General features: G+C 52.0%; 7 protein-coding genes across 7 annotated transcripts; 5 read left to right on the plus strand and 2 right to left on the minus strand.

The window, feature by feature from the left end:
- Positions 1–221: 221 nt before the first annotated feature.
- On the plus strand, positions 222–1,651 carry CTRU02_204390 (traf-like signal; the record flags this gene model as incomplete). Its single annotated transcript, XM_036731347.1, has 2 exons — positions 222–333; positions 396–1,651. 2 exons carry the CDS (start codon positions 222–224, stop codon positions 1,649–1,651), a joined length of 1,368 nt encoding a protein of 455 aa, XP_036577007.1.
- Positions 1,652–2,976: 1,325 nt separating this feature from the next.
- CTRU02_204391 (ubiquitin conjugation factor e4 b) lies at positions 2,977–7,228 on the plus strand (the record flags this gene model as incomplete). The annotated part of the gene is made up of 8 exons (XM_036731348.2): positions 2,977–3,036; positions 3,444–4,123; positions 4,175–4,379; positions 4,527–5,264; positions 5,313–5,518; positions 5,620–5,712; positions 5,765–6,130; positions 6,340–7,228. The coding sequence occupies 8 exons, from the start codon at positions 2,977–2,979 to the stop codon at positions 7,226–7,228; spliced, it is 3,237 nt and encodes a 1,078-aa protein (XP_036577008.2).
- A 2,947-nt stretch (positions 7,229–10,175) lies between these two features.
- Positions 10,176–12,016, plus strand: CTRU02_204392 (glutamate decarboxylase; the record flags this gene model as incomplete). Its single annotated transcript, XM_036731349.1, has 5 exons — positions 10,176–10,444; positions 10,506–10,533; positions 10,623–11,243; positions 11,292–11,900; positions 11,963–12,016. 5 exons carry the CDS (start codon positions 10,176–10,178, stop codon positions 12,014–12,016), a joined length of 1,581 nt encoding a protein of 526 aa, XP_036577009.1.
- A 928-nt stretch (positions 12,017–12,944) lies between these two features.
- CTRU02_204393 (uncharacterized protein) lies at positions 12,945–13,286 on the minus strand (the record flags this gene model as incomplete). The annotated part of the gene is made up of 1 exon (XM_036731350.1): positions 12,945–13,286. One exon carries the CDS (start codon positions 13,284–13,286, stop codon positions 12,945–12,947), a length of 342 nt encoding a protein of 113 aa, XP_036577010.1.
- A 1,528-nt stretch (positions 13,287–14,814) lies between these two features.
- CTRU02_204394 (DHHC zinc finger domain-containing protein) lies at positions 14,815–16,080 on the plus strand (the record flags this gene model as incomplete). Its single annotated transcript, XM_036731351.1, has 3 exons — positions 14,815–15,007; positions 15,065–15,156; positions 15,208–16,080. The coding sequence occupies 3 exons, from the start codon at positions 14,815–14,817 to the stop codon at positions 16,078–16,080; spliced, it is 1,158 nt and encodes a 385-aa protein (XP_036577011.1).
- A 1,877-nt stretch (positions 16,081–17,957) lies between these two features.
- On the plus strand, positions 17,958–20,215 carry CTRU02_204395 (hormone-sensitive lipase; the record flags this gene model as incomplete). Its single annotated transcript, XM_036731352.1, has 2 exons — positions 17,958–18,049; positions 18,121–20,215. 2 exons carry the CDS (start codon positions 17,958–17,960, stop codon positions 20,213–20,215), a joined length of 2,187 nt encoding a protein of 728 aa, XP_036577012.1.
- A 2,255-nt stretch (positions 20,216–22,470) lies between these two features.
- On the minus strand, positions 22,471–23,538 carry CTRU02_204396 (adenosine deaminase; the record flags this gene model as incomplete). The annotated part of the gene is made up of 1 exon (XM_036731353.1): positions 22,471–23,538. The coding sequence occupies one exon, from the start codon at positions 23,536–23,538 to the stop codon at positions 22,471–22,473; it is 1,068 nt and encodes a 355-aa protein (XP_036577013.1).
- Between the last annotated feature and the right edge of the window lie 237 nt (positions 23,539–23,775).

Below are 23,775 nucleotides of genomic sequence, written 5' to 3' on the forward strand. Positions count from 1 at the left end.
AGCAACGTCACTTGTTGCCGATTACCTCTGTATTGGTCCTCACCTCTAAACCTCCACTGACTTTCCCCTCGTACCACCAAAAACCCACGAAATCAGAATCGCCATCTCAGCCACACCCACAATAACCAAGTCCTTCTTCATCGCCAGAATTCTGACCATGAACGTCTTTTCCAATTCCTAACAGCTTCTGAAATAAAGTCGACGGCAATTACAAAGTCACGATGTCGCAATCAGAGTTTCCTCCGGAGGACGATGCCACTTTCTCTCATCTCGTCCACGACCTGGTCGAGGAGGCGGTGCGGTCTGTCGAGGAGGTTCCCATTCCCCTGGCGCGTAAGTGGACACAAGAGAAAGGGCAACTATTCTCGCAAAAGTAGCTGACCAGCCACCCCAAGCCCGGGCCCCCATTCAATGGCCCGTTGAGGAACTAGCAACCCGAGAAGCCATACGATACTCCCTCACGCCCGACAAGGTCAAAGAACTGCTCGACTTCTCCTCCCTCAACTATACGGAAGAACCCGATGACAACCTAATCTGCCCCATTTGCAAACTTGCCGTCATTACTCCCATCATTACACCGTGTGATCACACCTTCTGCCTCGAATGCCTCAGGCGCCACTTCTTTACCTCGGACGCATGTCCTATTGATCGAACGAGATTTCGCGCCAAAGACTGCAAGACTTCCAGGCTCTTGACCAACATGCTCGATGCCTTGGTCGTGAACTGTCCTAATACCGAGCGAGGGTGTGATGAGACGATGAAACGCGAAGAGGTGGTCAAGCACGCGATCGGCTGTCGGTATACTTTACAGGACTGTCCGGACAAGACGTGCAACAGAAGAGTGGAACAGTGGATGGCCGCTTCAGGAAAGTGCTGGCACTTTGAGCAGACGTGCGAATACTGTGAAGAGAAAATGGAAGCGGCCTCGATGGAGCATCACATTACCAAGTGTCTCAAGAATACTACGGCCTGTTCTGATTGCGGCGAGGCGATCAAAGCGTCTGAGTTGAAGCAGCACCACGAAGAGAGCTGCGTTGAGGCGTCCGTTCTATGTCAATATGGCGAATACGGCTGTGGCCACGAAGCAGTCCGTAAGACGCTTAGCGCTCATGAGGGTGAGTGCATTTACAAGGTTGTCGCTATCGTCGGCGAAAAAGTTAAGTCACAGGAGAAGCAAATCAAAAAGCTTCAGAGGGAGAAGGAGGAGCAAGAACGCCAGATCCTGGAGCTCAAGGACGAGCGGCGGGACTGCATCTCGTGGGATGATGTCTTCAATCTCAACAATGTCCAAGGCGGCCCCAAGTTCAAGCCAACCGAAGCAGTTATGACAATATACGAAGACATGGAGCGTCGGATGGAGGAACTTAAGAAAGAATTCACCGATCTCGAAGGTCGTCAGACAGTCATGATGCTCAACCAAGTTATGCCGATTAAGGATCAGATAACTGAGATCCGGAGCAATCTCGGTATCCTCAAGATGCACATGGCTTGGCTCATGAATAAAAGCCGCGAGGAGGTGGAACGCAGCCGGCTGGCCAACCGCACTGTCAGCGGAACGAGCCGAACTCGAGGCAGTTCCGACAGCGATGGTGAGGCGTCCTCCTCGTCGAGGCGCCTGAGCGATGGATCGAATGGTATCCCGCGACTTTGAAGGAGATCCAGTTCATTAGCTGGCAAATATCCGGACTGTTTCCAACAAAACCTTTTAATGATTTTACCCGGCTTAAGGAGTAGTAGTATTCGGTCAAGACTTTTAGCATGTATTGAAAACTCGGGTATGGGCTGGTTCTACTGGCACTGGAGCTCCAACAACCTGGCTGCGGCAGCGGCATATGTACCAGTACAATAGTCAAATTTGGCGTTGGGGATATGGACTAGTGGTATCAACGACATGGAAACGGCACGGAAATACCCTTGAGGCACTCTAACCACTGTTATGCCTATGGAAAACAAAATTGTTTCTCATGAACCAAAATATTGCTTAGCCCAAGACCAACGTGAGGTTCATCAAGTTTAGTTCCAACGGTATGGCATCTCCGAGCTGATTAGGGTAATTAAAGCCACAATGTCACCTTTGACGGCGGTATCAATCTGACCCAGAGAGAGAGCCATTCGTGTGCATGCTACTTAGACGCGTCGTGTAGCCAACAGATTTCGGATTCAAGAATGTTTCCGAATTTAATTGACGTTTGAGCATCAAAATTTCATCCATCTCATGCCCAGTAGGTGCCGCCTTGTTTCCGGTTCGTCTGAAGCAGTTAACAATCTCCAAGTCACCGCGGAGGAGTGTGTCTTAAGGGTCCCATCTCAGCCAGGCTTTGAATTGCTTTATGTAAGCGGAATTGGCACTCTTTTCTTTTCTTGGAGTTGCCGCAGCCACGTTTGGGCTTTGAGGCATTCTTACTGATGCCTGGCTGACAAGAATCTCTTAGAAGGTTGGAAAGTGGCTAGCAAGGGATGTGATGTGCTTTGTCGGCTTATTAATGAAAAGTCGAGGTGTGTCGCTCCTTTCCTTCTGTGACTTCCTTACCTCATCCGCGGACTTTGGGCCTCTGCGGTGGAGTTTTCTGTTTACAGTGGACGACCTTATCGGATTTAACCAGGGAGTGTCTTTGTGGTCCGCCCGCACCCCACATTCACCGCCCGTACCACACTCCCCACCACTGCAAGGCCCTGAACGTCAATACTCTGTCGGTCCAGCCCACCTTGCCGCCTGCCTACCTTCCGCAATCTGCAAACTGCAAACTGCACATACCGTCGTTCAGCCCTGTGCTAGTTGTTGGGCTGTCTCGATCTCCAGACGCTCGACTCGCGTGGCTGTTTTATCCAGCTGCATCAACCAACCTTCTTCGCCTTTTCCTTTGTCCAGGGCCGAGCCGGAAGATCCCTGCGACGGGACGAGACGACCAAGTTATACAACGATAGCAGCGAAGGCAACGACGTTCACCCACGGTGCGATCCGACGCGATTTATAAGATGGACCCCAACCAGAACAATCAAGCGCCTGATGCGCCTGATACTGCAAAGATGAACGAGGTAAGCAGATACAGATTTCTGTCTTGCGATTGTCCACGGAAAAGCCTGTCTGTCCTCGATATCAACCTCGATGTGCTCGACATCATCCTCTGCGGCTCGCTCGATGCTGTCACATCTCTGCTATGTCGATGTTGTCGGTCCGTTTGGCTCCCTCGCGACTCTATCTCCACCTTCAAATATTTAATCGGGTTGCCATCGTCCTCTCTGTCGAGCATCTATATCTGGCATGTCAGCCTCAAACTCTTATTTCGCAACGCCACACGACAATACAAAGCATCTTTCAGGGCACTACAAATGACACCAGAAGCCAGCGATGGGGTGGATGATGGGTTTGGACGCGCAGAGAAGCAGAAACGAGGTAGAAAATATGCAGAAGGGGAGAGTTTTGCTGACTATTCTTGCTTCAGATCCGATTGCGACGTTTAGCCAAACTCGGCTCGGCCGCTAGAACCTCTCCCAAACCTGATGGGAGCCCATCGTCACCAGGCGCCGGAGGGTCGGGTGCGTCGACACCAACCGAGGAAAAGGGAAAAGCACAGATGGAGGAGTCCACAAAGATCAACATTACCCCGTCATCAACACCAAAGCCTGCCGAAAACCCCTTCTCGAAACTTGGCGTCAGGCCCGACAACGGAGCCAGCGACAACAGCGCACAAAAGCGAGCAGCCTCTAAGACCGATGCCCCGCCTGTCAAGCGACCAACTGTCGTTCACGAGGAGTCCATCGAGGAGTTCTCGGACAGAACCCTTACACAGATCTTCCGTGTAACGGTCGATCCTGATCGTCTGACGGATATCCATGGCCACAAGCTTACGTTTTTGCCAGGGGCGAGCCAGGAGCTGGCGGAATCGGGGACACCATTGAAGCTTACTACTGGCGTTCTGGATAGTGCCCTACTGGAAGTTTTGTCTTCTCTGCCCCAGGATAAGTCCATTCTTGGCTTCCTTCTTCCCTGTTTTAAGCGTATCCTGCGCCTCTACACCCTCGTAAAGGACACTGCGAAGGACAAAAGGGAAGTTCTGGAGGAGGCGAAGAGACTCTGCATTAGCAATTGCTTATTCGCTCTGACTCTTCCTGATCTGTTTGGGTAAGTAACATGCTCAGTCACACGGGTGACAGCGACTAATTCTTTTTCAAGACGATCGCGCCCTGATGATCTTGCTTCGTGCCTCCTCCGTGGACACGGACCTGACGATGGTGTCTGCCTGGACTTCCTGGGGGAGGCTGTGAAGCGCTTCCCGGAAGATGAACAGTACCCAGTGGTATTCGCCGAGGCCATTTACACGCTTAGTACCAAGTTGTCGGCTATGACAATGGAAGACGACTACAAGCCGTACATCAACGTAAGTTCACCAGCCCCCTGCTGAAGATGCGGAGGATACATAATGCCGATCGTCCATTTTGGAGGGTACTTTCGAGATCCACAACTAAGGGACTACATCCATGGACGGGACGAGCAACTTGGGAGACAATCATGCTAACAGCACCAGGCCTTGATGTCGTATACAAAGTTCCCGCCGCTTTTGGCGGCTTTGGCCAACCACCCTAACTTTTTGGCTGCTCAGAAGTCCGGTCCTCTCGTCGAGAAGGGCACTATTTTGGGTCCTTTTTTCCGGATATCTCCCTTGCAGTCCGAGGTCACGCTCACCTACTTCTCAAACCCGCGAGGATTGGACAGGGGTAGGGCAGCCCAGGCCCAAGATGCGCTTCGCGCTATTTTGCGTGTGCATCAAGATGAGCTGTTCGCCATCGCCAACGCTTTCATCCGCGCCGACACCGGGACTAGAGGTCGCGTTCTGGACTGGTTTGCTTCGGCAATCAACGCCAACCACAAACGTAGGGCTCTTCAAGTGGACCCCAAAGAAGTGTCATCTGACGGTTTTATGATGAATTTGACTGTTATTCTCGACCGTTTCTGCGCGCCTTTTATGGATACCACATTTTCCAAGATTGATAGGATTGAGGTTGACTACTTCCGACGAAACCCTCGGGTCGACATCCAAGAGGAGACCAAACTCAACGCAGACCAGTCAACTTCCGATGCCTTCTACGAGAAAAAGGTTGACGGCACATCCAACTTTATTTCCGAGGTCTTTTTCCTGACCCTTGCTGCGCACCATTACGGCAGTGAGGCCACCAGTTCGAAGCTCAAGAGCTTGGACCGAGACATCAAGTACTATGAGAAGTACTTGGCGCAGATGGAGGCAGAGCGAGTCAAGCTTGAAAATGTGAGTACTGCTATGCACCCTTTTCCCGGCGATTCTAACTGAGCTTAGCGCCCCGATCAACTTGCCATGTACGAAGTGGCTCTGAAACGCCACGTTCTTGTCCTTGAGAAGGCTATTGCGCTGAAATATGCCATTGAGGGTGTATTCATGGACGAGAAGATGCAGGAGTTGTCTCTTCGCTTTATGCGATATGTCGCCGTCTGGCTTCTTCGCCTGGCTAGCCAGACTAACTACACCCCTGATAAGGACCTCCAGTCAGTCACACCATTCGTCTGGTTTTTGGCAATACTCCATGCCATGCCTTCCTCTTCATGCTTCTATGCGTTAATCCAAATTTTACTGACCCTATTCATAGACTTCCTCTGCCTAGCCAAGAGCCTGAAGCTTTCGCTTGTCTGCCCGAGTACGCTCTTCAAGACGTCGTTGACAACTTCAAATTCGTCTACCGGTATGTTTCCCCGCTAACTAATACACTCACGGCTTTTCTGACATAGTCCTAGCTACCTTCCTCAGATCATGCCATCCGCCGTTGGCAGCGAGATGATTGCTCTTTGCATAGCTTTCCTCCGATCGTCCGAGTACATCAAGAACCCTTACTTGAAGTCATCACTGGTTACGCTGCTCTTCTCTGGCACTTGGCCTTTCATGCACTTTAAGAAGGGAGTTTTGGGTGACCAGCTCTATGGATCCAAGTTCGCCAACGACAACCTGTTGCACGCGTTGATGAAATTCTATATTGAGGCTGAGTCGACCGGTGCTCATACACAGTTCTATGACAAGTTCAACATCAGATACGAGATTTTCCAGGTCATTAAGTGTGTGTGGGGAAACGACGTCTACAAGCAGCAGTTGACCAGGGAGAGCAAGTAAGTGAAATTCTTTCTGAAGGCAGTGGTTGCTGTCTTCCTAAGAACACCATCCTGGATATTTCCAGAGCTTGGTCATCTTCCTTTTACCAACTCGCCTTGTCCATCCACTGCACATTTCCCCACTCCTTATCTTCCGAATCTTTTTAACTTCTCCTTGCCAACTTCACGCATCATTGCGAAGTACCAGAGAGCTAACATCGGGTTAGGGTCAACCGGCAGTTCTTTGTGCAATTCGTCAACCTCTTGCTCAACGACGCCACATATGTACTTGATGAAGCGTTGACAAAATTCCCCAAAATCCACGCGCTTCAAAACGAGCTTGAGTACGATAACAGCCTCTCAGCTCAGGAGAAGCAAAAGAAACAAGAGGAGTTGCAGGGTCTCGAAAGTCAGGCCGGATCATACATGCAACTTGCCAATGAGACGCTAGCGATGATGAAGCTCTTCACATCTGCACTGGCAACGGCATTCACCATGCCCGAAATTGTGCAGCGTCTGGCCAGTATGTTGAACTACAACCTTGAGACGCTGGCCGGTCCGAAGATGGGACAGCTCAAGGTGAACGACCCGCAGAAGTACCACTTCCAGCCTCGCGTTCTCCTCTCGGACTTTGTGGACATTTACCTCAACCTCGGCTCATCGCAAGCTTTCATTGACGCCGTTGCCTCGGACGGTCGCTCATACAAGCCAGCGACCTTTGACAAGGCGAGCTACATCCTATCGAAGCGCAGCATGAAGGAGGCTACCGAGCTTGAGCGTTTTGACGCTCTAAAGGCCAAGTTCAAGGAGGCCAAGGAAATTGCGGAACAAGCTGAACTCGACCTGGGCGATATCCCGGCCGAGTTCGAGGACCCCATTATGGGCGACCTCATGAAGGACCCAGTGATCCTGCCATCCAAGCACATTGTGGACCGCTCAACCATTGTGCAGCACCTGTTGTCTGACCCCAAGGACCCGTTCACGCGGCAGTCGATGACCATTGACGATGCGATCCCCCACACTGAGCTGAAGGAGAAGATTGAGAAGTGGAAGGCAGACAAGATTGCAGCAGCCAAGTCCAAGATTCAAGATGCTATGGACACCACGGAGGGTTGAGGTCGCGCTGCCGCGACAAGAAGTTGACGATTGGGTTAATGGGATTATGGGATTGTTCAGGCGGCTTTCAGGGCGGCCAGGCATGCATTGTGTACGGATTAGACATTTGGAACCCTCGGTTTAGGGGGGCCACACAAGATACCAGGCAGCGAAATAGACCTGGATTAGACAAAGGAACTCTCAGAGCAAGTGAGACGAGCTGGTGAAGTAGTCGTGGATTGACGAGGTCGGTCAACCTGATGAGATAATTTGGGGCGAGATGGCCAGTATTTGTGACAGCAAAACGCTCGCTGATTTAGTAGAGCATCAACCTGAGGCAAAAGAGACGGGAGTGATATCTCGCCAGGTATTCGGCCGAAAGGAGATGGGGGGACGAGATGGAAAAATACGCCCCCCCCCCCCGGCCAGGCCGGGAGTGAAGGGGACTGGCAAGGAGCGAGACATGACGAGGTTGCGAGTAGAAAACCCGGGCGGGCTTCCTTCACTAATGATTCGCGAAAAGAAGACACGGAAGAATTGTTGTTCTCATGTTCTCATAAGACCAAGGGGAGGGCGAGGCGGGCCGAAAGAGAGAGAGGGAGAGAGCACGTTCACTATGTAGGGTTTCTAGACGTTGGGCTCTTCATCTTTTTTTGTCGCTGACCGACCGGGTCGGGCTGTCCTTCACCGAGAGAGGTGGCGCGAAAGTATGTTCCGAAAGGGATCGAGGGGGGTTAGATGATTACGAGAGCTGGGTAAAGTCGAACCATTGTCGGCGGCCTTTCTGGTTCCTTTTTTTAGGGGATAATTGTCAGAGGTAGGCTAAGCCACAGGGTTCAAAGGGTGATTGAGGCTTTTTGATTTAATGGGGGGGATCGATCCGTGGGGGACACGGCGGTTTCTTCACGGGGAGATGATGTGCGGGCGTTGAATTTGTCCGCCTGGTAGGGGATGGGATGCCAGGGGATCGGACCGTGATCCTGGGGGTGTGTGGATGACTTCCCTTTTCCCCTCCCTGTTCTCTGTTCTCTTGGAAACTTGGGACGAATAGGATCTGGACGGTGTGCCGGATCAGGTCAGCTGCAGTGACATTGAGGGGAGATGTGAGGCGAAATGGTTGACAGAGGAGGGCAAAGATAGACTTGGGAAGGGTCATAGTGTGGGATTTCGGTGAGGAAGTGGCATGCCATTTCGGAAATTTGGCATGGGATGACTGAGGTGATTCTAGGGACGAGACGCGTGGATAAACAGGCGGTCGTGATGTCATGGGTGAGGGAAATAAGTTGAAGAATGATACCCTCTCTCTGTACATTTGTTTTGAGTTTCCGTTAGGGGACCCGCCCTTTCTTTTTCCTTTGGTTCAAACAGAAACAGTGTTGAGTAAGTAAAGGCATTAATATTCGAGCCGATTATCCATGCGTGGCTTGCAGAAGCTTCTGTCGTCGATTAGTGCATCGCTGATGGGACAGCAGACTGGTATTCCCGCTGGTTTGGTGCTACACTAGAGGCAGTGGGTTGGGCTGGCTGACTTGCTGGTGGGTGGGTGATGATTAACGGGCTCCTCTAGCCGGGTCAGGGCCGCTGTGTCGGAAGGCCGGCACGGGCAGTGATTGGACGAAACCAGAGTGTTCCAGAGGTGCTGTTGGGGGGCCGTTCACTAAAAAGGGGCCCGGTGGGCCACCCGAAGTGTCACCCGTGCCAAGCTTTGGACGTAGCGTCCAGGGGGTTGTCTTGGTGATTCCATGAGACCTGGGGAAGACTCCCATAAAGATTGGCTGGCCGAGCTTTGGTTCTTTTTTCTGTACCTGATCCGACTGGTTAAGACGAGGTGCAGCAGTGAAGGCGATGGTGGGCAGTGAGGCGTGGGCAAAGAGGCCGCCCTTGTGATATGGCAGCGAGGATATTCGGATACCTGTCTGTAAACACGTGCTTTTCTGTTTGTTGGAAACGTGGTAAGCTCGGAAACGAGGTTTGGGGTCGGGTGTCTTTGGGCAAAAAGTCATCTCGTTTCTGTTGGGTTATTTCTTATCTGATTTGCGGATATATCCTGTTCCACCATGGTAGGTCTATTCTTATGGCGTCCTTTTCCCTCTTGTTGATCGAACCATCCAATGTCCCTCCTCAAATGGGACAAGCTTCCGGGGCTGGGACACGTATCCCCGTCTGGTTGCTTCTCTTCTCGGTCAGGGAGGTGTCTCGACTAAGCCAACTATGCCCCAACTGCAGGTACCTGCACCTTTCTCACTACTTGCCTCACTACTTGCCTCTCCCCCGCTCTTGGAATGTGTCTGTCGCTGCTTCTCTCTGCAACTGAGCAACGACTGTTGCATGCCTCAATGATGTAGCTTTCATAGAATGGGTACGTACCCGCTACACCGCACCTTGTTGCCCCGCCTTCCAGCTTCAGGTAGCTCAATCACCCCACCTGCCGCTGCCTTCCTTCCCGTACCTGTCAACTTCTTTCCCATCTGCTCTCACCTAGAGTAAGTCCAAGGTAGGTAGCTACCCGACCTTGGGCTGCTGTCTGTCTCCTACGTAGCTTCCATTCTGTCCCTGTCCCGAAGTGCTGGCCTTGTCCCTGTCCCTGTGCCGCCCACCTTTATGTGTACTATGGTACTTGATGCGCCGCAACAGAAGTCTTGTTTCCTGGGGCGGCCATGCGGCGGGCAGTGCCACGGTCTCCCACTCCCAGCTGCTTCCGCTTTGCAATGGGTGCTGATGCCCTCCTCTCATCTTCTCTTTTCCCTCTTTTGCTTCTGTCTACACACTCTCGTCTTCCAGTACAGATTGACTTGCCTCGACTCGCCCCCTAGCTCAACTCGCTTTCCCAGCCCATAGCTCCAGCTTCCTCTTTTCTCATATAAACATCAACTCTCGTCCGCCTCTTCTCGCCCTCGAGCTCACTCTCTCCTCACAACGCTTCTCATTCATCTTGCTCCCTTTTTCATCCTCTCTTCAACCTTTCAAAATGGTTCACCTCGCAACCGTTGCCACGCCCCCCGACTCGGGCTCCGAGGACTCCTCCAACGCCAGCCTTTCCAAGGTTATGAAGACGCTCAAGAACGTCCAACTGCAACTTGCCGACCATGATGACTGCTATACTACTAGCGTCTACGGCTCTCGCTTCGCCAACCAGGATCTCCCCAAGAGGGAGATGCCTGAGAACGAGATGCCCAAGGAAGTCGCCTACCGTATGATCAAGGACGAGCTAAGTCTTGACGGCAACCCTATGCTCAAGTAAGCCTTGAAGACTTGTAATTTTTCGTACACTTGTAGTTCTGACATTATGATAACCTAGCCTTGCCTCCTTTGTGACAACCTATATGGTACGTCTGTACTTGACAAGTGACGAGCCGCACTCGCATAACCACCCTTGTCCCCCGCAATGTTGCACCCTCGCTGACCCCCACTCTAGGAAGAGGAAGCTGAGAAGCTCATGGCCGAGTCCTTCTCCAAGAACTTTATTGACTATGAGGAGTACCCCCAGTCGGCTGACATCCAGAACCGCTGTGTTAGCATGATTGGCAAGCTCTTCCATGCCCCCGTTGGCGCCGGTGAAGGTGTGGGCGCCGTCGGCACCTCCTGCGTTGGCAGCTCCGAGGCTATCATGCTCGCTGTACTTGCCATGAAGAAGCGCTGGAAGAACAAGCGTCAGGCCGAGGGCAAGAGCACGGACCGCCCCAACATCGTCATGTCCAGTGCTGTTCAGGTCTGCTGGGAGAAGGCTGCCCGCTATTTTGAAGTGGAGGAGAAGCTCGTATACTGCACGCACGACCGCTACGTCATTGACCCCGAAGAGACGGTCAGTCTCATCGACGAGAACACCATCGGCATCTGTGCCATCTTGGGCACCACTTACACGGGTGAGTATGAGGACGTCAAGGCTGTTAACGATCTGCTTGTGGAGAGGAATATCGATGTTCCCATTCATGTCGATGCTGCCAGTGGAGGATTCGTCGCCCCTTTTGTCGTCCCGGATCTGGAGTGGGATTTCCGTCTGGAGAGAGTTGTCTCCATCAACGTCTCTGGCCATAAGGTGAGCATCCCCTCTGAAAGAAAAATCCAACATTGCTAAGAACTTCAGTACGGCCTCGTGTACCCTGGTGTTGGCTGGGTTGTCTGGCGCTCGGCTGAATACCTCCCCCAAGAACTCGTTTTCAACATCAACTACCTTGGCGCCGACCAGGCATCCTTCACCCTCAACTTCTCCAAGGGAGCTTCTCAAGTTATTGGCCAGTACTACCAGCTCATCCGCCTGGGAAAGAAGGGCTACCGCGCCATCATGTCCAACCTGACCCGCACCGCCGACTACTTGAGCCAGTCTCTCGAGTTTCTTGGCTTTATCATCATGTCCAAGCGCTCCGGCGAAGGCCTCCCTCTCGTCGCCTTCCGCCTCCCAGAAAACGAGGAACGTAACTACGACGAGTTTGCCCTGGCCCACCAGCTCCGCGTCCGCGGCTGGGTAGTCCCAGCCTACACCATGGCGCCCAAGACTAACGACCTCAAAATGCTACGGGTTGTTGTTCGCGAGGACTTTAGCAAATCCCGCTGCGACAGCCTCATCACCGACATCAAGCTCTGCATGGGCTTGTTGGAACAAATGGACCAAGAAAGCATCAAGCGGCAGCAAGACTTTATCCACAAGCACCACCTCGCCAGCACCAAGGCGTCCCATAACCACCCAAAGTTCAGAGTTTGTCCACACCCCCGCGGAAGACGCACCGAGAACGTGGTATCGCTGACCATTGCCTATAGAAGGAAAAACATTCACTGCAGGGTAAAACTGGCAAAACGCATGCCATCTGCTAAATCCCTTACCGCATGCTGTTACAAAGACAGTACTCTAAGGCACGAGATAAATGACTGACACGACGATCACGACGGGTTGGGTCGGTGGGACAGTTGGCCTAGGGCTGGTTAAGATAGGTCGGCTTGTTGGTCGGAACTAGGAAACGGGTGTACAAAGAGGTGGAATCGTTCGAATTACTATCATTCTTGAACTGTATTTTTGCTGAGCATCTCAGCACCTGAGGTGCCTTCCAGGATCGCAAGTTGCCGGATACAATGTTGCCAGAAGTTGGCGAGTTTGAAGAGCCAGTTTAGATGCAAGAAGAGACACAGAGGTCAATACATTGAGTATGATATATTGAGACTGGAGAACTGCATCGCACTCTGCGAGTGATTCTTAACGAACTTCTGTGACATGTCAGACTATGGACTGGCGTCCAGGTTTAAATTGAATTTGTTTTACCTTTCATAACCTGACCCAGGCTAGCAGGGAATTTCGTGGTGTCTTGCATGTTTGGAGAACGTCGGAAATTTCAGTAAAAGTACCATGCAACTACAATCATATCAGCGTTTGTACACTGAAACAAATCATTATGATTACAAAGTGTATATGTCTCATTGAGGTCACATGGTCTGAATTATGTCTGTTTTATGAATCAGAATCAATGCCTGAAAGATCCATGGTCTGTTCCATTCGTGTTTCCTGGGCCTTTCGATGCGTGTAGTCTTTGGTGCCGGTTGACTTTCCCATTGACTTGGTAGTCGACTTCCGCCTTCCGACCTTTGGATTTATCTTGGGTCAAATGGAGCGTAGACACTTTATTTTGAAATTTTCCAGTTTGTATTAGTGCTGTTTAATTTGACGAGAAACCCTGCAGTGTTGTGTCTTTCGTTCTCTGCAGACAGAACCAGTGTATGTTGGAATTTATCGTAATAGCAATCTTCCCAGTTAGCCTCTTCGGCAAACAGAACTGAACCACGTCCTAGCCTTCTCATGGTCTGCGCGGTCGTGGCAATTGCGGGATGTGCAGCGCGTGAGCCAGAAATGGTGCCACGTCCGCATGGCAAGAAACTTGTCCTCGCAAAAGTCGTACTGGCTGACGGTGTTGATATCGTTCCCCACGTAGTTTTTGTTCTCCCACTGCAGGCATTCTTGCCAGCATATGGGCGCAGTGTGAAGGGGGAGCGGCTTGTCTTTGGGGATTTTTTCCCACCCCGTCGGTGCGTCCAATTGACTGCCCAACGCGCTGGTGGCGAGGATAATGGGGGAAAGTACCATGATGGCTTTCATTTTGGGTAGTTGTGTGGGTGCCTTGTTTTGCTGTTCTTGGATGGAAAGCTTTGTTTTTGGCAGGGCCCAGTCGGATATGTTGCGGTTGACAATTCGGTGGTTTCCTTTCTTCTTGACGTTCTGTGTGCTGAGAGAGATTTGAGTGTCAATTTTGAGCTCCAGGATTCGTGGTCCCTCAAGATTCGTTGTCTTGTGGTTTCTCCGATTTGTCGTGGGGAGAGAATCATCCGGCGCTGTACGGATTAAGATCAAGAGCAAGCCTCTCGTTCGACCTTGGTACTTGATGGACAATCGCCCAATCATCGTTTTGCATTTACATTTCTATAAGTAAAAGACCCGGAAACTTCCATTGAGTTTGGCTCGCCCTAGTTTTGCCCTTTGCTTATCTACCGGAGATGGATGTGTATGGGTAAGGTGAAGGTGCGTGTAGTTATGTAATCAAAGCTTATACGAACTTCAATGGCCATAGTGCATTCTAAGAAGCCACCTTCTTGGAACAATAGTGTGCAAAATCCGGCCATGCTAGCGTCGTTCCTTTCTTGCATTTTTGATTTTGTTGGTTTTGTTGGAAAGCCCCCTGCACATGACCATTTCGTACTTTTGGGTGGTGACTTCTTGCAATATTAGACGGTAGAAGCGAGGTCAACAAGTTTTTGATGGCACGAAAAAAATTCTACAAATACGAGGGAGGTAACTGTGAAAGCGTAGCACTTCCAAGTAACACATTGCCTATGTCAACAGCACTGTTGATATTCCAAATAGCCACTTCATCTTGACCATATTCACGGGCTTGAAAGTAGGTATTGTACTTGGAAAGGCGTAGACTTTTAATTCTAAGTACAAGACGCTTAATGGTTAAGAAAATATTCAACCAGCGATGAGTCCCGATGTTAATAACAGGCAGGAGCAGAAAGACGGGTCATAAAATTGACCTTTCTATGGGTTACTTCATCCATGAAGTTGACACTACAGATTCAACCTCTAGTCGATGTCACAACTTTTACACTGCTCCATGCGAAGCGTTCAGTCTTGCCGTCTGTAATATGATGCAGCATTAGGTGTATTGGTAATCAGACAACTTGTGGAAGGAGCTCTGGCTCGGTTCTTCTTCCTTGGAGGAAGCCTCTTCCTCCCAATCATGTGCTTTCCTTGATTTGAGGGCAAGGCGAAGGAGGTGCCTTCCTCCTGCACCCTCTTGCCCAAGCTGATCAGAGGGAAGGAGGCTGTCTGTCCGGCCAGCTAGTCCCCTTGGCTGAGTATATCTCCCCGAATTCCTGTTGGAGCCTTTGTTTTTCTTCTTTTCTTTTTTTCTTCTTCGTGCTTTCGAGACGGTTTGTAAAGCCCCCATTAGATCCCACGGCCATTTGCCTGACCTTTCTTACTAACGAAGCAACAGCTGCAATCGGTTCTTTTTTTTCGGTTTGCTTTTTTTTTTCTCTCGAAACACTCTATTCGCCCGGCTACTAGCCTGATTTTTTCTCTTTTCGCCGTCCTTGTCGCCGTCCTCGTCGTCGCCGCCGCCGTCGCTATGGACAACGTCTTCGTTCTTCCCGGCCCTGCCACAGCCGCCTCCGCTGACGCCTGCCTTCCCTTCTGGCAACGTTGGCTTTCTTCCCTCTGGCGTTATGCCAGAGACCTCTTCTACGGAATCTCGGCTTGGATTCCTATTCTTCTGATTATCGACCTGGTGGCCTCTTCCTGGTTGGTTTTAGAGTTCCTCGGTAGGCCTTATCTCCTCTGTCTCCTCTGCTTCTTTTTAGTTATTCTAACTGTAACAGTTAGCGATATCCTTATGCTTAGCTTTAAGCAAAATGGTTTCTTAACGGCTCCGAGCTTGTATTACCGTGCGGTTGCCCTGGCCCTTCTTGGGGTATTTCTTGTGGTCCTTGCCCTGACCGGGGGCTGTCTCGCCGACATGTAGTACCGGAGTTTCCGGATTCTAAACTCCGGGTACTGTCCGCCTTCGGGCGCGATCTTTGGCATGAAGAACTCGGTACAGTCCGTCACCTCCCCCGCCACCGCCGCCTCCTTCGTCCGCCGGGGACTCCGTCCCAACGCCTGTACGGAGTGTGTTCCGGAGGGAACCACTCTCGGGGACAACGGCCAAAACCGGCTGGACCGCATGTACCATGGGATGACCAGAGGAGGGAGAAACCTGGGCTGCTTGCCCGTCTTCGATCACTACTGCTGGTGGCTCTGGGTGCCAGTTTGCCTAACCACGATCAAGTCCTACCTTCTCTTCATGGTGTACATTTGTATGTTTCATGCTTTGACGCTTGGGATACTGACGTGGTCACTTATTTCCTACTCCTGGAGCTGGCCTGGCTTTCTTTATGCCATTCTTGTTGCTGCTTTTCCTGCGATGCTCAACTGGGTGGAGAAGGCACCACTCACTGGCCAGTGGAAGCACCTAGGAATGATGAACAGCACGAACCGGGAATGGCTCCTGTTTGTCAAGTCAAGGGGCCGCACGCCACGATCAGAATGGCCAATGTACATCCGTGTTGAAGACGGCAGTTTCCAGTATTATACGGCAACCTACAATCCTTGGGATCTCGGAACGATGGGCAACCTTCGAGAAGCCTTGGGCGACCACTTGTGGCAATGGCCCTTCCCTTGGGTTGTCCCTCGCCGGGTGCGAGAATATGGTATGAACGAAGACGCAGACCTGACCTTCTCGTCTCGGTGGATCGAAGAAGTGCAGGTGAATAGTACCATTCCGCAAGGAATTGAGCTTCGAGAGCTGCCCCGTGCGCTTCGCAATCGCCATCAGTTCTCGTCGACAGATCAGTAGGCCCTCGGTTGATCACCGTTGCGGCTGCCCCCGCTGGCATCTATTCTCACGTCTGTTCTTGGTCTCTCACTCAATGGTCTCCGGTCACCTATTTCTATTGTTTCAGCTTGGTCTGTCTCTCGCCGCCGTTCAACTTTGACAAGAACACCGCAGCTGCCCCGGTTAAGCAATAATTATTACACCACTAGTGGTGATTTTCCGCCCATCTACTTACCTCATTGGAAAGAGGAGTCAACCTCTATAAAAAATCAGCCCGACATGTCGCACCTTCACGTGGTGTCGGGCGTCAGTATCCGTCTTTTGAAAACTGGGCAATCAAAGACGGAGAAGCTAACGCGACATTATCTCCAAAGATTCCACCATGACCAGGAAAATGCCATCAAACACCGACGTACAACTTGAAAACAGTCATTATCTTACCATGGCCCTTGCAGCCATCGGCAACATCTAGCTTTGAGCCTCATCAACTCAACAGCGTTATTCCCACGAACCATTTTACCATACGAGAGTTCTCCCACGTCTCTGGGGCAGCAGACAGTGCAAGCATTGAGCGCAAGGGAATTTTGAGGGTAGCAAAAGTCTTTGGTGCTCACAATCAATCCATTTCGAAAGTGTTTACTTATCTTTGGGAAAACCATCTTCAAATCTGAGTCAGCAGAAGCTGTCGGTGCTACAATCGTCAACTACATTGGGTACCAGGTTTGGGTCCAAAAGATCAGATGCTCAATGTCGAGCGGAGACGTCTGACACGACGTGCAGGAATGACCAGCTGCATTTTTTTGCCTTATAGGTGGAAAGAAACCATTATTTCGAATGGACCCGCTATTATGACCCGCGGCAGTCGACGTCGTGAGAGCTTGGCAGCTGTCTCGGAGCCCGGCTTCGTCCCAGGCCCCGGGTGACATCGGTCTCTCATGCCGCTCGTGACCGGTTTGGAGGCGTTCCTGGACAGACACAGCCAGCCCCAAGCCACCAGACCACCAGGCCCTGCATCTGTAATCTTCAGTGGAGGTTAATGGCGGGGGAAGAGGGCTTATCAGCGGTGAAGCTGGCGAGCAAAGAGCGCTAGAGGGAGCAACCGACAAGCTCTGATTGGCTACCCTGGTCGTCGGATCCGGGGGGCGACCAAAAATGGACTAGGCCCGGAACCGTCGTGCCCGCGTGCCCCTCCAAAGGTGCATTTCCCCATGAATTCAGCGTTTCCAGGGTTGAACATGGGCCCTTTCACATGTCAGATGCCCGCCCCCAAACGGACGTCACCATCTCGCTTTGGTCCAGCAGTTGAACCGAGCGACCGCAGTTGTCCCTTCTCTGTTGAAACATGTGCCGCCGCTACCCTGGACCAAGACTTTTTTGCCATGAGGCTCTTTGACTACCATCCTTCCTCTCACAGCAAATCTCCCTGAGAAAGAGAGCTTCCGTCTCCGCGAGATCCGCAACGACATCATCATCATTCCTCGCGACCATCCAATTTCCGTCGTCTAGATAGCCGCCAAAGGCTTCCAGATAAACACCGCTTTCTGTTTCGAGTCAATCGTCCTTCGGGTGGCGGTCCGTGGCCTCAAGCCGTCCGTCGCTGCAGTTGTCGCCAAGCAACCTCCCGAGCCCGGTTACCTTGCCATGGCCTTTTAGTCCGGACTATCGCATTACTCGCGCTACGCCGTCCCGTTGACTCGTCCACCACCAGCTCTTTTACCAGCCACAACCTCGTGGTCTGCTGTGTGCCTGTTGTTTGGTCAGCCCTTGGCTGCCATTGGTGTTCTAGACCCAAGAGGTTGCGGCAGGATCCTACAAACATCCGACGACATCCTTTCCTGACGCCTTGCTTCTTCTCTGCCATAGTTGCCGCTGCCGACACATAATATCGTCAAGCCGCAATGATTGACCACGTCCTTGGACGACCTTCGGTCAAGTCGCGCCGACTCCAGGTGCTGGCTGTTCTGGCCTTCTGGTCAGCATACATCTTCAGGTACGAGAAAATACCCAGGGTGCCCAATTCTGCCCGTCGCGATCGTTTGGCTGACCATAGTTTGTTTGCAGAGGCGATCCCCATGGTCCTCCTGTCATGCGATTCTTCTCCAAGCTCACCACGAAACGTCTCACAACATGGCAGACTGTCGTTGCCACTATGCTCTATCTTTACGCTGCTCGCAACTTTAGCACACTCGTCGGGCTTGCAAGCCCTGAGCCCATGTGCAATATGTACGATGCCACTTATTTCCGTGCCACTTGGGTATTGACCGCCCTGGACGCCGGATTCTGGACCGCCATGAAAATACGGGCCAAATGGCTACGCGACCTCGCCAGTATCGTCTTCTCAGTCTTCTACATGTTTGCCGCTGAAAAGGCCGATGAAAAGGTGCGAAAGGTTCGCGGAATGTTGACGGTCGAACACCTGCGAGTGTCTTGGAACAAGGGGACGACCCCTTACCTACGTTTCTTCCAGGGTCTTTTGCGCCCTCGCTTCTCCCGTTGGCCACCGCGTGCAATTCGCATCCCGCGACCAAGTGGCAGTGACTACAAAGAACCGGTATCTGCTTGGCTGTACTTTGACGGCCCGCTCACCGACCTCGCGCGGCACAACAGAATCATTGTGGACATTCCTGGAGGAGGGTTTGTGGCCATGGACCCTCGATGCAATGACGACAAGCTGTTCGCCTGGGCTGCAAAGACCGGAATGCCGGTGCTGAGCTTGGATTACAAGAAAGCTCCGGAGTTCCCATACCCCTATGCACTAAACGAGTGCTTCGACGTCTATACCACCATCATCAGAAGCAAGGGAAGGTGCATTGGCATGTCTGGGAGGGAGACGCCCAGGGTGGTTCTAACGGGAGACAGCGCTGGAGGAAACTTGGCGACGTCGACGGCCCTTATGATTATTGAACGGACGTCAGCTCCTTTGCGGCACTACGTAAACACCGGAGATCTTCCCTTGCCTGATGGACTTGTTCTATTCTACCCTGGACTAGACATGAATATCGGAAACTGGATGTCGGACGAGCAAATGTCATTGATGAAGGACAGAAGAATGAGGAGCACGAACAAGTCAATTATCAGGCGCAAGAGCATGCAGTACAATGACCTGGTCGGCACACCACACCAGACTGATGATGAGGAGGAAAGAACTCCTAAAAATCTCACAGAACTAACAGATAAAGAGGCTGAGATCGCATCATCACAAGTCCTCGCAAGCCCGCACCCTGAGTACTCGCACAGTGGTCCGCAGGTCCTGTCAAATACACAGCTGGCGTCGCAGGATATCAAGCGCCAAAAGAGCACCTCCCACCACTCGGAGCCTCTGCGGACCCGGCTTGCTATGTCTTCAATGATTTCTTACTTTAATGACCGCGTCCTTACACCCGAAATGATGCGCGCCATGATTATCCTTTACATTGGCCCCCACAACCGGCCTGACTTCAGCCAAGATTACCTACTGTCCCCTGTTCTGGCACCTGATTCTCTCCTGGCCCGTTTCCCCAAGGTTTACTTCCTTACCGGCGAACGGGACCCATTGGTTGACGACACAGTGATTTTCTCTGCTCGGCTGCGAAAAGTTAAGGAGGCCATGTTCGACCAAGCACGCTCTGAGCGCTCTGACCTGGGTGACGGTCAGGAGCCAGTTTTCGACGCCAGGGACGTTGCTGAGGTGATACTCATTCCCGGCATCTCCCATGGCTTTTTACAGTTTCCAACCGTGTATCCGCCAGCTTGGAAGCTTATTGATAGATCCGCTGATTGGATCATGGAGACGTTTGCTTACGCAGACGCAGTCCGCGAACGTGAGAGTCGTGGACGTCGGCGTGTTGGCGGACCCGCTACGAACGGCAACAGTCAGGGAAGACATCACATGCGGACTGAGTCGAGCGGTGACGAAGACCGGCCTCTCGAGATCAGCATGACGCGGGCCAACCGAAGCAAAACTCTGACGAAGGAGCCACAACCTATGGCGGAGGGCGAGTCACTGGTGGAGAAGGTCGAGGCCGGGAATGGGAAGAAGAAGAACGGAAGAGCGAGGGGCGCGAGCAAGAGCGCGGGCACAAGCCTGGTCAAGCTCAAGAGTACAGATGACCTACTCGGCAGGCGTATGCATGGGCTAGCTGGTGGACTGACAGGCGTTGGTAATGAACATGATTGAACACACTTGTAGTTGTACAACAGAACGCACAGTATTTTGGATCACGGCCAGTATCTGGCAGTGATTTCTTTATGGAGAAACACTGGGAGGTCTAGAATGTCTGTAGATTGAACTCGCCAGAACTCGCCAACGAAGCTACACGTACACATGTCCGGGTAACACCGACTCTTATAGATACTTCATATGTTCAAGTCAAAGTGTATACCGTATGCGATCGCTTATCTACTTATTTCGACTTCTTTTGTATTGTGAGTTATCTCATCGAGGCGGCGAATGTAACTCCTTGCAGCGAATCACACTTTCGCCTGTAGCGTTTGCAGTTTAATGCTGGTTCAGATTCTAAACCAGGAATTACTATCCTGCAGAAGAAAAACCATTGATTCGACGGATATTGAAAGCTAGGGGGTTGGGGGTTAGAAGGACTATTGATAATATCTTGAAAAGGATAGTTCTTTGTCATTAAACTCGAGTCTTCCTTCGAGAGCTTCGAGACAGATACCGACCTTCGCCGTCTTGAGGTCTTGGGGAGATTATGGTCGGTAGGAATTACCGTCCCGACTGAGTTGATGAGTCTGTATGCTACTAAGAGGTAGGGCTTTAGTCTTTTTCAATGAAGAAGCTGCGAGCATACCCTCCGCACCGTGTTCCACGACTTCGTTGACAACTTCGAGCGACGAGGGTCGCCCGTAACTCTGCGGTTACTATAGGTAAGCATATTGAAGGCTCTTTGAGGATTGCGTCAAATGAATGCTTCGAGGGCCGTAATAAGATGTTACAGTGAATTACCTGACGTGGACTAATATCTGCCAACGTCTTATGTCACAGCCATGAGATACTCACCACCTGTATCTCGCCTTTGAGGCCTCTTCCACGTCATCCATAGCACCACTTACTAGCCATTCAAGTAATTCATGGTCGTTGTACCCTCTGGATTCTCCCACAAGCAATCTCATTTACCAAGCATGAACATAACCTCTGTATTAGTATCACGGCATGGGACAACCACGGGCGAGGTTGGAGCTAGAAACTTCACATCAGGTATCCTACTTTCCAGCTTATGTATGGTTATAGCATATTCAACAGAGTATAAAGAGCTACCGCAGCTCTCAATCTCCCAGTGAACCTGTTCAAAGTATGTAATACTATCTCATAGCTAGCAAAACAGAACCTCAGTCGCCAGAACAAACAGCTATCACCACCTTACCCCATATTCCCATTCACACAAAACGCTGCACCGGCTCCTCTCCGAGAAGCCATACTCTGCACAAAGCAAAACATACCACGACCATCTCGACCGCCTGCTGTCCGTAAACCGCTCCTCTTCTCCGAGACGCAAGTGATGTCAACCGAACAGTTCGCAGTTCTCGTACTCAAAGCCCCCCAAACGAGATATGATGTAGCAAATTGTCCAGTTCTCCATCATTCCAAACACATCCCGCTCCCGTTCACCAGGATAATCATCATTCACTCCTCGCACCAACCGGTCGTTGATCCGTCGTTGACGAGAACACACACAGCCGCTCCCCCGCTGGGCGATCCCGAGACGTCTTACAGATGAGGCACGCCGGCCTGGATCCCCCCCCCCCCCCCCCCCCCCCCCCCCCCCCGGGTCCCAGGGGTTACCCTTCTCATACGCCACCCACAGCCCCTCGCGTCCTCAGATACCCGGGTGTTTGTCCCATTATCAGAGGCATGTATCCCGTGCCCCCCACAGGCGGAAAACGGGGGGGCTGGAGGAGAAAATCCGGGACGGCGGTGGCTATGTGGCGTGTCACTCCGGACACACACACACACACACACACACACACACACGTATCATGTGGGAGCCCCGTCTCAGGATCTCGATAGTTGAAAAAGAGTGCGGAGTTAAAAGACCTTTTGGACGGTGTGGAGAGAGACTCACAACAAGCAACGACGAACGAGGTTGTTGGTTTGGAGAGCTGAGGAGTTTTCACTGTCGACGCACGGAGCTGTAGGCGAGGCGCAGCGGCGGGCGGGCACAATCTCAACAGACATCATCATACTGAAGTCTCACAAGATATATCCGCTACAGAGCGCCACCATGACTCAATGGATTCATGTTTGTTTCCGCATGGCTGGGTTAAGCAAATGTCTACGTAGACAGGGTATGCCATCCCAGTGTGTTTGCTTGCCGTGTTGGCTCACGGGCGATAGGTGATGTACACGGGTTCAATCAAGACTGGCTTGACTAGGCTTTCCGCCACAGAAATAATCATCAATTATTAGAGAATGTCTCAGGCCTCGAGTCCCTTGTACTTGGCGACAACGCCCTCGATCTCCTTCTTCAACTGGTCCTTCCTCTCGGTAGAGCACCAACTGCCCTCTACGGCACCGACAGCAATTGTCTGCCACTCTGCGATGCTAAGCTTGAAAGCCTCCTGCACGGCGAGATAGTTCTCCAAAATGTAACCTCCAAAGTACGCCGGGTCGTCGCTGTTGATGCTGAACCGTACTCCTGCGTCCAAGAACGTCCGGATAGGCAGCTCCTTGATCTCGCCAACGCCCCTCAGAACCACGTTTGAGATGGGGCAGAGACTGAGTAGCGTCTTGTTCTCAGACAGTCTCCTCATCAGAGCCTCATCTTCCGTCGACCGCCGCCCGTGGTCGATACGCTCCACGTCCAAGTCATCCAGCGCTGAGATGACAAACCCAGCGGGCCCCTCCTCTCCAGCGTGCGCTGTGCGCCGGATCCCCGCCTCCCGGACGGCGTCGTAGATGGGCTTAAACATTTTGGGCGGGTACGGCGCCTCGCTGCTCGACATGCCCACGCCCGCAATCGTCCCATCCACAAAGTGGCCCTTCTCCTTAGCCTCGAGGAACATGCGCAGGCCGTCCTCGACGGGGCAGTGACGCAGGAAGCAGACAATGTACTCAACGGTCATGCCAAAATCGGCCTCGGCGCGACGTCGCGCGCGCTGGAGACCCTCGATGACGGTCTCGTACGCGACCCCGCGGCTGGTGTGTGCCTGGGGGTCGAAAAAGACTTCAGCATGTCGAACGTTCTGCGAGTGTGCCTTTGCAAAGTAGGCGTATCCCAACTCCTCAAAGTCTGTGACGGTAAGGAGCACGGAGAATCCGATAAAATAATAGTGCAAAAAGTCATCGAGTGAGCTAAAGTTACGATATCGTTCGTACAGCGCTTCGACGCTTGCAAAAGCCGGATCCTTGTCGGAGGGCAGGGAGATGCTATTCTGTGCGGCAAGATGGAACAGCAGCTCGGGCCCCAAAGAGCCCTCGATGTGTATGTGATGCTCGCATTTGGGCAGATCGACAAGGAAATCGTGGAGTCTGTCCTTGCACATCTTTGGCAGTGTCACCCTCGGAGAGAATTGTATGGTTGGATGGGAGGGGGTGGACGGTGGGCTCGCGAACAGGTGCGGGCGGAGACGACGTGCTCAAAACGTCGTCGATATGAAAGATGGGTGGTGTAGGACAGAGATGTTTCAGCCTGTAAAGTTTGCTCAAGTTTCGACGGGCCTGCTTCTGTCGTTCACGACGAAAATAGATTTCGTAGAATTTCTAGAAGTATTGAATCCGAA

Source organism: Colletotrichum truncatum (genome assembly GCF_014235925.2).
Source record: "Colletotrichum truncatum strain CMES1059 chromosome Unknown Contig_0002, whole genome shotgun sequence".
NCBI classification, from domain to species: Eukaryota; Fungi; Ascomycota; class Sordariomycetes; order Glomerellales; family Glomerellaceae; genus Colletotrichum; species Colletotrichum truncatum.